The sequence below is a fragment of the Aethalodelphis obliquidens genome, unplaced genomic scaffold (genome assembly GCF_003676395.1).
Source record: "Aethalodelphis obliquidens isolate GAN/ISIS:26980383/991018 unplaced genomic scaffold, ASM367639v1 scaffold82, whole genome shotgun sequence".
NCBI lineage: Eukaryota > Metazoa > Chordata > Mammalia > Artiodactyla > Delphinidae > Aethalodelphis > Aethalodelphis obliquidens.
Window position 1 is genome coordinate 5,423,308 of NW_020838026.1, and position 13,072 is coordinate 5,436,379.

General features: G+C 47.5%; 1 protein-coding gene across 4 annotated transcripts in view; it reads left to right on the forward strand.

Annotated features, from left to right (window-relative positions):
* Window positions 1-13,072, forward strand: part of ETS1 (ETS proto-oncogene 1, transcription factor) — a 113,781-nt gene that overhangs the window by 85,598 nt on the left and 15,111 nt on the right. For 2 of the 4 annotated variants that reach the window (XM_027093004.1, XM_027093005.1), the window contains 3 exons: window positions 245-322; window positions 1,241-1,489; window positions 5,833-6,093. In XM_027093004.1, coding sequence (XP_026948805.1) covers window positions 245-322; window positions 1,241-1,489; window positions 5,833-6,093 — 588 coding nt within the window. The remainder of the gene's footprint in view (window positions 1-244; window positions 323-1,240; window positions 1,490-5,832; window positions 6,094-13,072) is intronic. The other 2 variants (XM_027093006.1, XM_027093007.1) reach the window with 1 other exon arrangement.

A 13,072-nucleotide genomic window follows, 5' to 3' on the forward strand; every position in this document is an offset into this window, starting at 1 on the left:
CTTTCCAAGATACTAAATCCCATTCTGCAGCTACTGGAATCATAAACTTAGCCATCCTTCAGTGAGCTCGTCTCTAGACAAGGCCCCCGTCAGGGGAGACCCCGACACCAGCTCAGTCGGTGGACATGCAGATTTCTGCGAAGAGGGACTGAGATCACTGTGGTCCTTTTGTCCAGGGTCCTCTTCGGCTGAGCGTTGCTTGCACGCTGACCTCTTTGTTTCATCCCTCCCCTGTCTGTTGCAGAGGATGTGAAGCCGTACCAAGTGAATGGAGTCAACCCTCCCTACCCAGAGTCGCGCTATACCTCGGATTACTTCATTAGTAAGTTCACCCCCTGCTTTTCCCGCCTCTCCCTGTCATGGCAACTTAGGAAAGGATCCCTGTCCTAGGCCATCTCAGGCCCCTGCCTGGTAATGCTACAGAAAATAATATTTCCTTAAATGTAGACTCTTGGTTGTTCTGCTCTTCCCACAAAGCACAAGGCTTCAGCCTATCTGCACATTTTATTCACCTGCACGCACCTACACTGGGGTCTTTCCCATGTCTTCAGCATGAAGGTCGCACAGAGAGACAATGACTTGCCTTCAAACTCTTATGTGCCCCGTGGTGGCCATCAGAGGTTCGGGTTAGGGATTTTGCCCTGGACCTTGTTCTTTCCTTTTTACTGGTAGATGTGGCAGCACTTCCTCTGAAATCCTTCCTCCAGAGCATGCCCTGCAGCCTCAGGAACGTAAAGCCTCCTCCTTGTAGTACCTTATCCCTCACCAGGCCTCCTGGGTGGCCGGAGGGAGAGAATTAGCCTCGGGCTGTGCTTATCTGATGGCTTTGCTTTCAAAGGGTGTCTTAAGCAGGTTTATTTTCACTTTATCTTTTTACTATTATGATTTTTATCCTAACAACAACAACGAGCTTATTGTGTGCTAGAAATGTGGGTAGGCTTTTTCCACGTATGCTGTCATTGGATCTGCATCGCAACACCCCGAGGAAGGTTGCCACCATTCCTATTTTCGAGATGAAAAACTCAAGTCAGAAAAGGGAAGTGTCTCGTCAAGGGCCACGGCTCTTGAGTAGTGGCGCAAGGTTGAAAACCCAGGCCCTTCTCACTTAAAATATTTTTCTTGCATTCCCAAAGGTAGTCAGCTTGTTTGACATTGCGGGGGCCCTTGTCAATGGGGAGGAACGGCCTGTTTCCAGTACGCATCTCTCCTCTCTCCAATTGCCCATGCTCTGTGTTTCCAGGCTACGGTATCGAGCATGCCCAGTGTGTCCCTCCATCGGAGTTCTCCGAGCCCAGCTTCATTACAGAGTCCTACCAGACCCTCCATCCCATCAGCTCGGAGGAGCTCCTCTCCCTCAAGTATGAGAACGACTACCCCTCGGTCATCCTCCGGGACCCTCTGCAGACGGACACCTTGCAGACTGACTACTTTGCCATCAAACAAGAAGTGGTGACCCCAGACAACATGTGCATGGGGAGGACCAGTCGTGGTAGGTCGGATTTCTGCTCTAGAAAATTCTAAGAATTACCTGAGTTTGTGAGCTCTCCAGGTCCCACTTTTTCCCCCTCGCTCTTAGCCCCGGGCATTCCTGAGTTTTAGCCTTTCCGTCTTAGAATGTCTAGATATTAAGAACTTTGTATCATGGAATTTTAGCCAAGTCCTTCGTGATGCCAAAGGCTCTGGGTCCATGGTGGAACTGAAATCTGGCAGGAAGAACAATCGCCTTTCTTATGTGGGTAAAACATTTCACCACGTGATAGCTTCAGGTGCTCGTGGCTCTTTTCGAAGGTGTGCGTTATTTTCTTGGAGAGGATTTTGCTTAAGGAGGACACAATCACATAAAGATGATTTCAGAGACCCTCCTGGAGAGCCCACATCGTCCTGGTGTTCCAGGTATTCCCGGTCAGACTGCACATCCTGGCTGGGTATCTGAGTGACCTCTGCTTCTCAGCCTGGGCTTCCTAGCCTCCTGTGCCTTCTTTGGTTTGGGAAGATAGAAGATGGTTAACCAACAGCTTATTTGGAACCAGTCTTCAGCAGTGTGGTGAAAGGGTGTATTTAGGTAGAGGACCAGGGAAAGAGGCGGCCAGAGGCTTCCGGAAGAAGGTACTCTTGTTGCCATGACTGTTATGGCAATGATAAAATACTCACTGACAGTGAAATGAATGGTTCAAAATAGAGCTGGCTGACTTTATAAAGCAAAAAAGGTTAAGTACGCCCAGTTTTTAAGATCAGGACATAAACATTCAGAGGCACGGCTCACCTAGTGACGTGTCCAGATTGTTTTGTTTCTGACAAAAGCGCAGTCCATCGTAAAGAGGGACTTGTTCATCCAGGAAGACCTATAGCTGATTTCCAACAAGTTGAAAAAGATGACTATTCTGATGGGTAAATGGGAGAGAATTACAGACAGGAAGAGGACAGGAGAAAGCCCTTCCGAGCGATGCTTGCGAGGCCTTTGGTCACGGAAGTCGGGCCTGGCCGCCTCGTGGTGATTTCTGCTCAGTGATGACCCTGCTCCTCTCCTCAGTGAGGCCCCAAAGGCCTCACGGGCCGCACACATTGTCATCTCCTTCAAGTGTTCAGGTCCCTACTTCCTCCCAGCAGGCCTCGAGATGACCAGCAAGCCTGCAGAGGGAAAGTCCCCAGCAAAATCGGAACCTGTAATCTGCCTTCTTGCAGCCCCGGGGTGTTTGTGTTTCAGACAGAAGGGGATGGGTGGGACCAGCTTTGCCTTCCCCTTTCTTCTTTATTTTTGGATGCCGGTCTATTTAAATACTTACACATATGTGTACCTTTTTTCTCAGGCGGGTCACAGCAACAGAGCGCCTTTCTTTCTCACGGGGCTTCCTGTGCGTGTGTGATGAGGCTGAGTGTGCGTGGGGACTCAGCCGTGGTGTCACTTTGGGCAGATCTGCTGCCAGGTCCTTTACCAGTTGCGTCTGGCTTTGCATTTGTGCAATACCCCCTTCTCCCTCTCCTTCTCTTGGTTTTTGGTTTTGGTCCCCACCCGCCCCGCGACCCCAAATGAATCCCGATGGACCAGACGGTGACCTGTACCAAGGGACAGGAGGGCTTTCTCTCTGGCCTCCTTCTCCCTCACTCGCACCAAGCTTCACACCACACAGACTCGAAGGGGAGACCGGTCCGTTCACGGTTGCTTCTGGCGAGTTAGAAGTGCCGCAGACAGGATGTATTCTAGGGGCTGATTGGCTCTGACGTGGTAGGATCGGTCTAGACTGAAAGCATCACTGTGAGCTTCTTATTATCAACAATCATCGTAGTGTTCGTGTACTGCATTAGGGTATAGAGTGCTTCGATGTTGCACTTCTTTGGACTCGGAGAGCTGTCTTCTTTGTGCTAGTCTGTTCAGTGGGCCGCCGTTGTCCTCCCTGACCTACTGTTTTGGGTGCTCCGAGGTCTGTGTGGTGGAATAGCTTTGGAAGGACCTCGCTGAGACATTTCTCAGGAAAGCCAGCTGATGGATGGCGTGGAGCTTCCCTGCGTGAGCACAGTAGCCTAACCGAGTGTCTAATCCAGTTGGAGTCAACCCCTTTTGGGAGAAAATACCCGTAAATGATGGTTCCCAGCTCCAGGATTGTGAAAGAGAGCTAAAATGAAAGTAGCCTACTGCTATAAACTGCAACTCTCCACAGACTTGCATTCGGTTCATGTTTGAGAGGCTGCCAGAGAGTGGTTCTGGCCTCGTTTAGTGCCCTTGCTTATTGGGACTCCTTGGAAGCTCAGCTGTCTTGCATGTGAAAATTCCAGTCTCTGTACCCTCCAAATATAAAAAGGACTGAGAGAATCATCTCAGGGACGTTTGAGTATAACTACAGCCTCAACATCGGTGACTTTGTGGGAGTATTCTTCATGAAAATATAAACTTTCTTTCTTAGGTTTTTGGTATGTGTAAGATGGATAGCGGGTGTGAGCAAATACCTTTTTATGAGAGACCACAAAATTTCCTGTTCTGTTGAAAAGGAGCTGTTGCCTTCTTGGTTGGGGGCTGTTTTCTTGAGTCTTTTAATGTGAATTTCTGGAAGGGACAGTCCCTTCTTTTTTTATTTTTAAAATATTTGTATTAGAGTAGAGTTGATTTACAGTGTTGTGTTAGTTTCAGGTGTACAGCAAAGTGAATCAGTTATAGGTATACCTATATACACTCTTTTTCAGATTCTTTTCCCATGTAGGTCATTACAGAGTACTGAGTAGATAATAATAATAAAAAGTTGCAAATATGACAGTGGACTGGGTAGGCGGGGCCGATGATTCCATGAAGCTCTTCCATGTACCTACCTTCTGGGGATTACCCTTCTTTGAATGAGTGACTGGAAGAAAGAATGAGATGAAGCAGCTAAATAACTATGTTTCTGTTCCAAGCTGCACTGGAGGTGTTAAGAGGTTCAGGAAATCTACAAGGGGAGATTATGCAAAAATTACATATTTAACTGAGTATCTTTTATCTGGGGTTAAAAAAATTTGGTTTTGGAAGCAATGTATCTTCCTTCTTAATTACTGTATATTTAATTTTGGTTTGGACACCAAGATTAAATATTTGAATTTCACTGGTTTAACGAATTCCCTCTGTTATGAAGGGGAGAATACACCAGAAACATATTAGTATTACGTTGTGTATGCCAGCCCTTATTCTGGGATTGAAATTTCATGGTAGACCAGCCAGCCCTGACTCACAGGTATTTCTGCATACACATTTGTCACATCCTTTGGCTTCTTGAATTTGCTGAGGTGGCCATTTAATCTCCCATGATTTAATTTAGGTTGCCTGGAAAGTATCTGGAAATAAAACATAAAAAAATATTCCTGTGAGCCTTTTCAGTAGATAGATGCATTTATTTTTGGTCCCCCCCCCCCCATTTTGTTAGGCTCCTTCTTAATGGCATTTTCGCCAGTGGAAATTTCTCTAGCAGCTATTATGCAATCATAGCAGCTGTTTATAACCTGGTTTGGGAAATTAATGAACTTGCATGATCTTGTGGTCAGTTAAGAATGCCTTAAGCAACTCATACAGTAAAGGATTTCTGACACTGCTGTGGACCTTAACTCTTTAATCGACTTCTTTGTTTTTTATTGCCTACGTTTCCCTAATAAAGTACAAATTTCAAGTACAAAGCTGCACTTGGAGAGGATAAAGAATATGGATTTCTATTTAGAAGAGTGATAGTGTTTGCTTTTTTTAACCTCCTGGAAAAAGCATATCATAACTTCTTTCTCTGTTTGAGAAGGCACAGAGGCAGTACTGCATTTATTTCATTTTAAAAGAGTGTTTGGAAGAAAGGCTAAAAAATAATATTTTAGTTCCAAGGTCAAGGAAGGTCAATCTGCTCTTAGTCTAATGGAATTTTTTTTTTCTCATGACCAGAATATTTTGCCAAATGGGGCCTTTTGAAATCGTCTCCCTGGCTTGAGTTAGGATAGGGAATGAATTGGGCCTGACACTGCTCAGATTTCCTCATCTACTCATTGGGTCTAATTCATCAGCCAGAAATCCCATCATAGCCGGCATGATTCTCAGCCTGTAGATTTCTGGCTCTGGAATTCTTGCGGTCCCAAACACTGCTGTCTCCCTCTGGCAGATGGAAGCTGCGCCCGACTCTGCATCTCTGTCCTAGGGGCTCTGGAGCAAGACGAGACCACGCAGGGGGCTCGCAGACTGGGCCCAGGCAGCCCCTCCTCCCCAGAGCAAACCCACACGCCTCCATCCCCACCGGCCACTCCCTCCATCCGTCCTGCGCATCCTCACCGAGAGGGTTTCACAGTGTCTCTTCCCATCCCTCCTCCCTGCCCTCCTCCCACCTCCTCTTCCTCCAGGCAAGCTCGGGGGCCAGGACTCCTTTGAGAGCATAGAGAGCTACGATAGCTGCGACCGCCTCACGCAGTCCTGGAGCAGCCAGTCATCCTTCAACAGCCTGCAGCGCGTCCCGTCCTACGACAGCTTCGACTCAGAGGACTACCCAGCCGCCCTGCCCAACCACAAGCCCAAGGGCACCTTCAAGGACTATGTGCGTGACCGTGCTGACCTCAACAAGGACAAGCCTGTCATCCCTGCTGCGGCCCTGGCTGGCTACACAGGTAGGCGCCCGCCCCGCCTCCTGCTCGCTGAGGGTGGGCTCCCTGGAAGCTTCTGTGCACATTCCCAGCCCCTGAAGCCAGCCTCTTTCTTTCCGGGGGGGTGGGGAGAAGTAGACTCGGAAAGGTTGGGTTAGCCTCTCAAGCCACTCTGTGAATAGCCATTGGCTTTTGGAAGCAAGCAGTGTCGTTCTGTCCCAAGGGACCCTTTCCAGGATTCGTAGGGAAAACTGATATTTTGGATATTTACCCCGTGCTGGGAGAAGGGAACTCTGTTGATTTGGTGTTTCTGGAAGCTCTGCCTTGTGGTCTAGCATCAAAGGACTTCTCGCCTGCTCTTGGGAGGTCTCTCTAAACCCAAAACCAGCAGTGGCATCTCTCAAAGCCATCCCGGAATGGCCTACACCCTGGACTCATCTGCAGTAGAATCCTCAGTATTTGGCCGGTCTCTCCAATGGGAACAGTGCCCTCAGTCACCGGACACTCTGGCCGGATCCTGCCCTATGTAGGAAACCTTTCTTGTCGCTTAGCTTTACTGTTGATTTTTTTCCAGGAGTGAAAGTTGTAGTAGTGGTGACCGAAGAAATGTCACAGAGGAAGGAAGATGTATGTTGAGAGTCTGGGCTTTGATTGAGAATCTGGTACTAGAGCAAAATGATTCATTGTCCAAGCAAGGTGTGGCCCATAGGCTGTCTAGCTCTGGAAGGGTTTGAAGAGTATATCTGACAACTGTCCAAGGAGCAGACGCATGTTAACGATCAGACCCTTTCTGTAAGATTGTCGTGTTTTGAAACATTAGAAATTGTGTCACGAGCAGAGCTTATTTTTAAGCTTGGATGACACAGCTGTGACCTTGCCCTCTGTTCTCTTACAGTTTATCCACCCTGGACAGGTCACTGGTGGGGACCCTCTGTATGGATGAAGACAGACAGCAAGATCTGTGTTTCTAGTGACGTGTCTGTCTGATCTGAAGAGTGTGCTGGATCCCTGTTCTTGTGTGAGGGAAATCTCAGGTCTTTACTAGGAAAGCCAGCTGACCTTTGAGAACAGCTCACATGCTTAGAAAAGTTCCTCCTCCTTCAAGGATCAGGGGGGTGTGTGTCTTTTACGTTGCATTCTTCCAGCTCCCCATGCGGTTCAGTGCACGGATAGGTGCTCAGGAGCTAGGTCTGGATTTTGAGGTAGCGACAAGTTCTGTATATAGAGTCGTGGGCCAGAAAGGAGCTTAAAGGTTCCCTACTTTCTTCTTGCTGCAGTATATTCCCCAGGTCCCTGCGGGAACATCACGAGTAGATGGGAACTTGCTGCTTTGCCAGGGAGTTCCTTCCCATCTTGGGCAGCAGACAATGAAAGTTTGCCCTTTTCCATTAATGACACCTGGAATGAGGAAAGTATATAAAGTCTCTTTCAATATGCACAGGAGTGCTGGCTCCTGTAATAACTCTTAGGTATTTTAAGAACTGGACTCCAGTTGGATACACTGATGAAGGAGGAGAGAAGTGCTGCTTAATTAGGAGGAGGAGAGGCCGGGGCAGCTCTGGCATGACTCTGGGCTGTGGAGGCGGCAGACGTCTCTAAGTGGCTGTACTTGCTTCTGTTCTTATGGCGCAGGTTACACTCGGCTCTGTCGTTTGCCCAAGTGTAAAGGCCACCTCTTCTCCTTCTGCCCTAGCTTCCAGGACCAAATCCTCAACTTAGTTTCTCCTTATTAAAGGTCCTGCCTTATTCCCTCTGGCATAATCTCCACCATAACCACCATTGCCAGGCACGATTATAATTTTCTCCCATATGACAATTTTCATCATTCTCTCTCAGCTTGGTGTACAGTTCTGAACATGTTGCTAGTTAAGGCGGTTTTGTGGATAATGATATTAAATAAACTGACTTTAAGTTCTAAAGTTTGGGTTCTGGCCAAAGAGAGTCTTATGATTTAGGTCAGCCTTCATGGGAAAAGATTCTGTTAAGGATTCATGGCTACACTCCAGAAAGTCTAGAAGTTTCTAGAAACGGTGAATGCCTCATCTCCACCTCAAATAGAAACTCCTCTGAGAGGGGTATATATATATATATTAGTTATTGGATTTCGTAGGTGGGAGAAGCTTGCAGAGCTAATAGTCTACAAGAGTGATTTAAAGGGTTTTGACTGAGATGATCTCAGTACCTTGGCAAGAATTATCTGAGAGTTGGGAATCTCCCCACGTGTCCCAGTTTCAAGAAGAGAAGGAAAAGGGTGAATTGGAAATTTTAAGAACGAGGAATGAGTGTGAAGTACAAATTAGGGACATGAACTGTCATCAAGAGGGCCAACACCAAAATGCCGCCTGTGAGGCTTCTCTGGCAATCCTAACCCAGAGGCAAACAGATGAGAACCTCAAAAGCTCTTTTCAGGACAAATACAGGAATATCCTGGAGCTGTGAGTTATGTTTGATGTCATCCCTTATTTGGATAGATTATTTTTAATGGGTGCCCCTCCGTCCCTCCCTTCCCCCCTCCCTCCCTCCCTCCCTCTCTTTTCCTCTCTCTTTCTCTGCCTCTCTGTCTCTGTCTCTGTCTCTGTCTCTATCTCTATCTCTTTCTTTCTAGGGGAATAAAACTAATTCAGTGAATGGAAGCAAAGAGAGGATGATTATCAGTTAAAGATCTCAAAAATTCAAGTAGTCATTTGAACTAAAAAACCTTTTTTTAAGTATCTTACCATTCAGTTGTTTCTTCTTTATAACTGGGGATTTAACTTTTCAAACCATCTCAAATGGAGGTGCAAACAATAGCCCAGAAAACAGAAGTCCTCTGTGCTCCTCCCAGCGCTAACACACTGTGTGATTTCAGGCAAATTTACCTTGCACCCTCTTCTACTTTTAGTGAAATGGAAGTGTCCCTCCCTCTCTCGGTGGTAGGAGATCTGTGAAAATGTAATTGAACTAACTCAATTAACGAGACAAATGAGTGCTAGACATGGTGCTAGACGCAGGGGAGAGAGCTCACTCGTAACAAATCAATTATTTCAGCAAATCTGAGCCCATGTTGAGTGCAGACAAGTGTTCGTAGCCTTGGAAGGTTCACTATCTTGACGAATTCAAGACATTGTCATTGTCCTTAGACTTGAACTGGATTTTCGTATTGCTGTGGTTTGATGAAGGTCAGGAATTTGTTAGGCATGTCGGGAGTGGTCCAAATTTGGGTGTCTTTTCTTCCTGTGTTCAGTGCCTGGTGGACTTCTCCTGTCTTCAGTGCAAACTATATCTTGCCCCTCATTGTGACCCCTTATCATTTCACATACATCCTAGGGAACAGGGAAGGGGGATGGAACATGCTTACTCAGCCCCCTCCACCACGCGGGGAGCGTGTAGTGACTGGAGTTTTTATAAATGCATCTCTGAGTCTATGCAGACATGCTAAGATGAGCTGAAGTTTGGAAAAGTACTTTGGAAAGTGGAAATCATTGTATAAGTGTTGGCAAGACTTTTCATTGCTCATAAATGTCACACCTATTTTCTATCTCAAGTTCTGAGCTCTTTTTTTTTTTTTAATCTGTTTCCTTAAAATTCGACTAACTCCAGAGTATGTGTGGCTGCACGGTAGGAGCACATGTGTACCTTTTACATCACTATGACTTGGCTTGAACTAAAGGATGTATGTATAGATTCCCTGTGCGGGGGTGTGAATCCATTTTCCTGCCAGTGCAGTAGGAGCCTAGGTCTCTGTTCGTCTCACTCTCAAAGGAATACATTTTCCTTCTTCAGATGCTGTCGTAGTTACTGCACCGTAAGTGTGGAAATCAGTTAGAAACTGAATTTTCACATTCTCTCGCACAGTTGCATTCTTCCTCCCAAGATAAGAAAATTGCATCAACCTTCACTGGGCTCCCATGGCAACTTGTTAAATTAGGTCAAGATGTGTGGGCAGATAACATGGCTTGAAAGCCTGCCTGTTCGCTGAGTTAAGAATACATCAAATGCAGTGCTGGCTTCCGCCAAGAATGCACCTTCTTACCTTACTGGGACCGCTTTTGGTTATCAAACTGATACGATCAGAGAGCTCCATTTTCTTTTGTTCGAAGATACATTATGAACCCCATCTGATTACAAAACAAACTGAGAGAAGTGGCCTGGTGTTTTCTATGTATTTGATGGACCTAAACAAAAAGCTTTCTAGATCCTTGACACACATGGGCATCTCTGATTTTTTTTTTTTTTTCCATTTCAGCAGGTGTAGAATAATATGTTGGATTGTCAAAGAGTATTTTCCCTTCCTCTCTGTCCCTCCAGGCCCCTCTTATCAATGATGAAACTGAGGCACCAAAAAGGACTTACTCCAGGCCTTCTGCAGGAAGGTAGCTCTTGAATTAAACCTTAAGTGCCAGATGTCTCACCTGAGTACGAAATCTTTCTCCCTCTTAAAGAATGAGAACACTCATTGGTTATCTCAGTTGCTCCCATAGAGTAGATTAGGAGTCTTGTCTCTTGCTTGTCACTAATTCACACTGTGTGTTGGGGGGGGGGGGGGGGGTTTGGGGGCAGGAGGGAGTTGGAGCTATTGCTCTGTAAACCAGCTTTATAGAGCTTCACTCCAGACTGCCAGACTTTTGTTGCTACAAATAAGGAATCCTTTCCTATCACTTCTGCAGTTGGTATGGAGCAGGCCTGCTGGTAACTGTCGTGTTGTCGTTGTCTAGGAGAAGCCCCAGCTTTGTGTTGTAATTGTTGATGAAGTGGTGAGGATCTCTTCTTTATCCTGGAGCCTGAGCAAAGCTGAGCCCAAAGCTAGTCAGTAACTATAACGGAAGTATGTTTTACCGTGCTGGGCCGATTTGTGAATAGCTGATCCCTCGGTCTCCTAAAGGCTCGATATGGGACCGTCAGGAATCCAACTTGCAAATATTTTTGCGTGAGGCATCACACGAAGCCGTACCAGCCTTGTAGAAATAGAAGCCCTAGGTATTCCCCTGTTGCTTTTGGCCTGAGATAAACCTTCTTCTTGCTATTTTGTAGATAAATTAGAGCCCGTCCACCGTCACAGAATAACAGAGTCCCTGGGCCATGCCCAGAACCTGGGGGATCTGACTGGTCACTGAGTTTTAGGGTTCAGGAACCTAAAGCTACTGCTAAAACATGTATTTGAAAATAAACAACTTTCCTGCAAAAAGAAGTGCTTCAAAGCCCTTCAGTTCAGAATGAAACCTGAGATTGGATGGCATTTCCTGAAATCACAGTTTTCTGACGGAAAGCTGGATTGCAAAATCATCCCAGCGTCCTCAGGTACAAACAACCACCGAGGAAGCTTCTGGTGTGAGCCTAAGTCATTGACGAGGAAGGGGGGTGGCGCATCACCGGAGCAGGGTAGTGCAGTGTGAATCTGTGCAGAAGATTCTAATGCTCGTCTACAGGTGGAACAGCCTGGAGTTTTATAATGGGGGGAGGGTGGTGATTCCCTGAGCCAAGCTCTGGAATATAGTCTTTCCATGTCCCTGCTGTCGCGATAAGGGTGTGAATTGACTAAAGTCAAGAAGAACCAGCTTGCTGACATGAGCGTAGAACTCTGGTGCCTGTTGCGTGCAGTACTGCCTGTTACAGGGGCCCTGAGGTTCTCGGCCCAGGCGAGGCTGGGCCTGGCCTCAGGCTTACAGGCAGCATCACAGTCTTGGTGTAGACCATCGTCGGACAGCACCTGGGTGGCTGGGAAGAAAAGAGCTTGGCAGTGAGAAAGGCAGATGGAGCATCTTCCCTTTCTCCTCACAGGCCCCTGTGAGTAGCAGGCTGTAGGAAGCCAGACAGACCCCCTGAGCCTAACTGGAGGCTTGCTGCCAGAAGCCGGGGGGACTCTGATTCTCTGTGCTGTGTTTGGCGCTGGCTCCTAAGGGGGTGTGTGGAGTGCCTTTGGGACCTCACTGGAGTAACGGGTTAACATGCTGCTCAGTTATGAGGCTGCTGGGGAAATACTCTGGAGCCTGGGGAAGGAGATCTCCCTGGCAGCTCTGGGCTGGAGGGGGAGGGGGGGGCAGAAGCCCCTTGGTGTGGCCTGCATGGACGTTCCACTGCTTCCGCCTCCTGACTGGTTCGCTTTGGGACCATTTTTCTTAATCATCTGCCACCCGTGGAAAAGATCACACGGTGGGAGGATTTGGCCTCACTCTTCATTTTTTTCTTCTAACTGGCTTCGGAAATATGGACAGGGAGGTTCCCTGTTTCCGTCAGTTGCCCTTGAAGACCGCAGCTGGCTGAGCCACCCCGGGGTCTGGACGCAGCTACGGTAGCTCCGGCGAGCTGCCTTTGGGGCGGAGAGGCCCCTTCATACTTCACAAAACAGAATCTCAGACCCTGGCGTTCCAACTCGCCGAGGCCTGTGGGTGCCTGGATTAGGAGGCAGGAAACTTACACGATGACACATCTTTTCTGGGGACCCAGTCCCCCAGCTTTAAAGGAGTCTCTGAGTCTCCCATGTATTTGGGTCACTGTTTCTTTAACAAAATCTAACTCCAAGTGGTGGAACTGGGTGGTGACAGTTCTGGAATTCCACTCTGTCTCCACTTTGAAGCTCCACCTTTCTGTCTTTGAAGTCAGATGTTTCCACTGAACAGAATTCAGCCAGTGTGTTGCCGAGGCGTCCACACAGGTCCTGTCGGCCTTGAACAGCCGGCCTGGAAACTCCCACAGCCTCTGCTGGGAAGGGCTCTGTGAGATCTCGCCCCTTGGCATCTCCTGGTTCCCTGGATGCCTTTGCCTCTCTGGACACTGATTGACCAGTGGTTCCCCGGCGTGGAGACTCCATTCAAGAGGTGCTACAGTTGACCCGTGAACACCACACGGGGGTGAGGGGCGCTGACTCCCACACCGTCAGAAATCCGAGTATGATCCCCAAACTTAACTGCTAGCCTACTGTTGACCTGCTAACGTAAACAGTCGATTTACCTACTTTTTGTCTGTTCTGTGTACATCTGCGGCTCTTTTATGCATTCATGGCATACCCAACTTTTTTCTTAGTTTT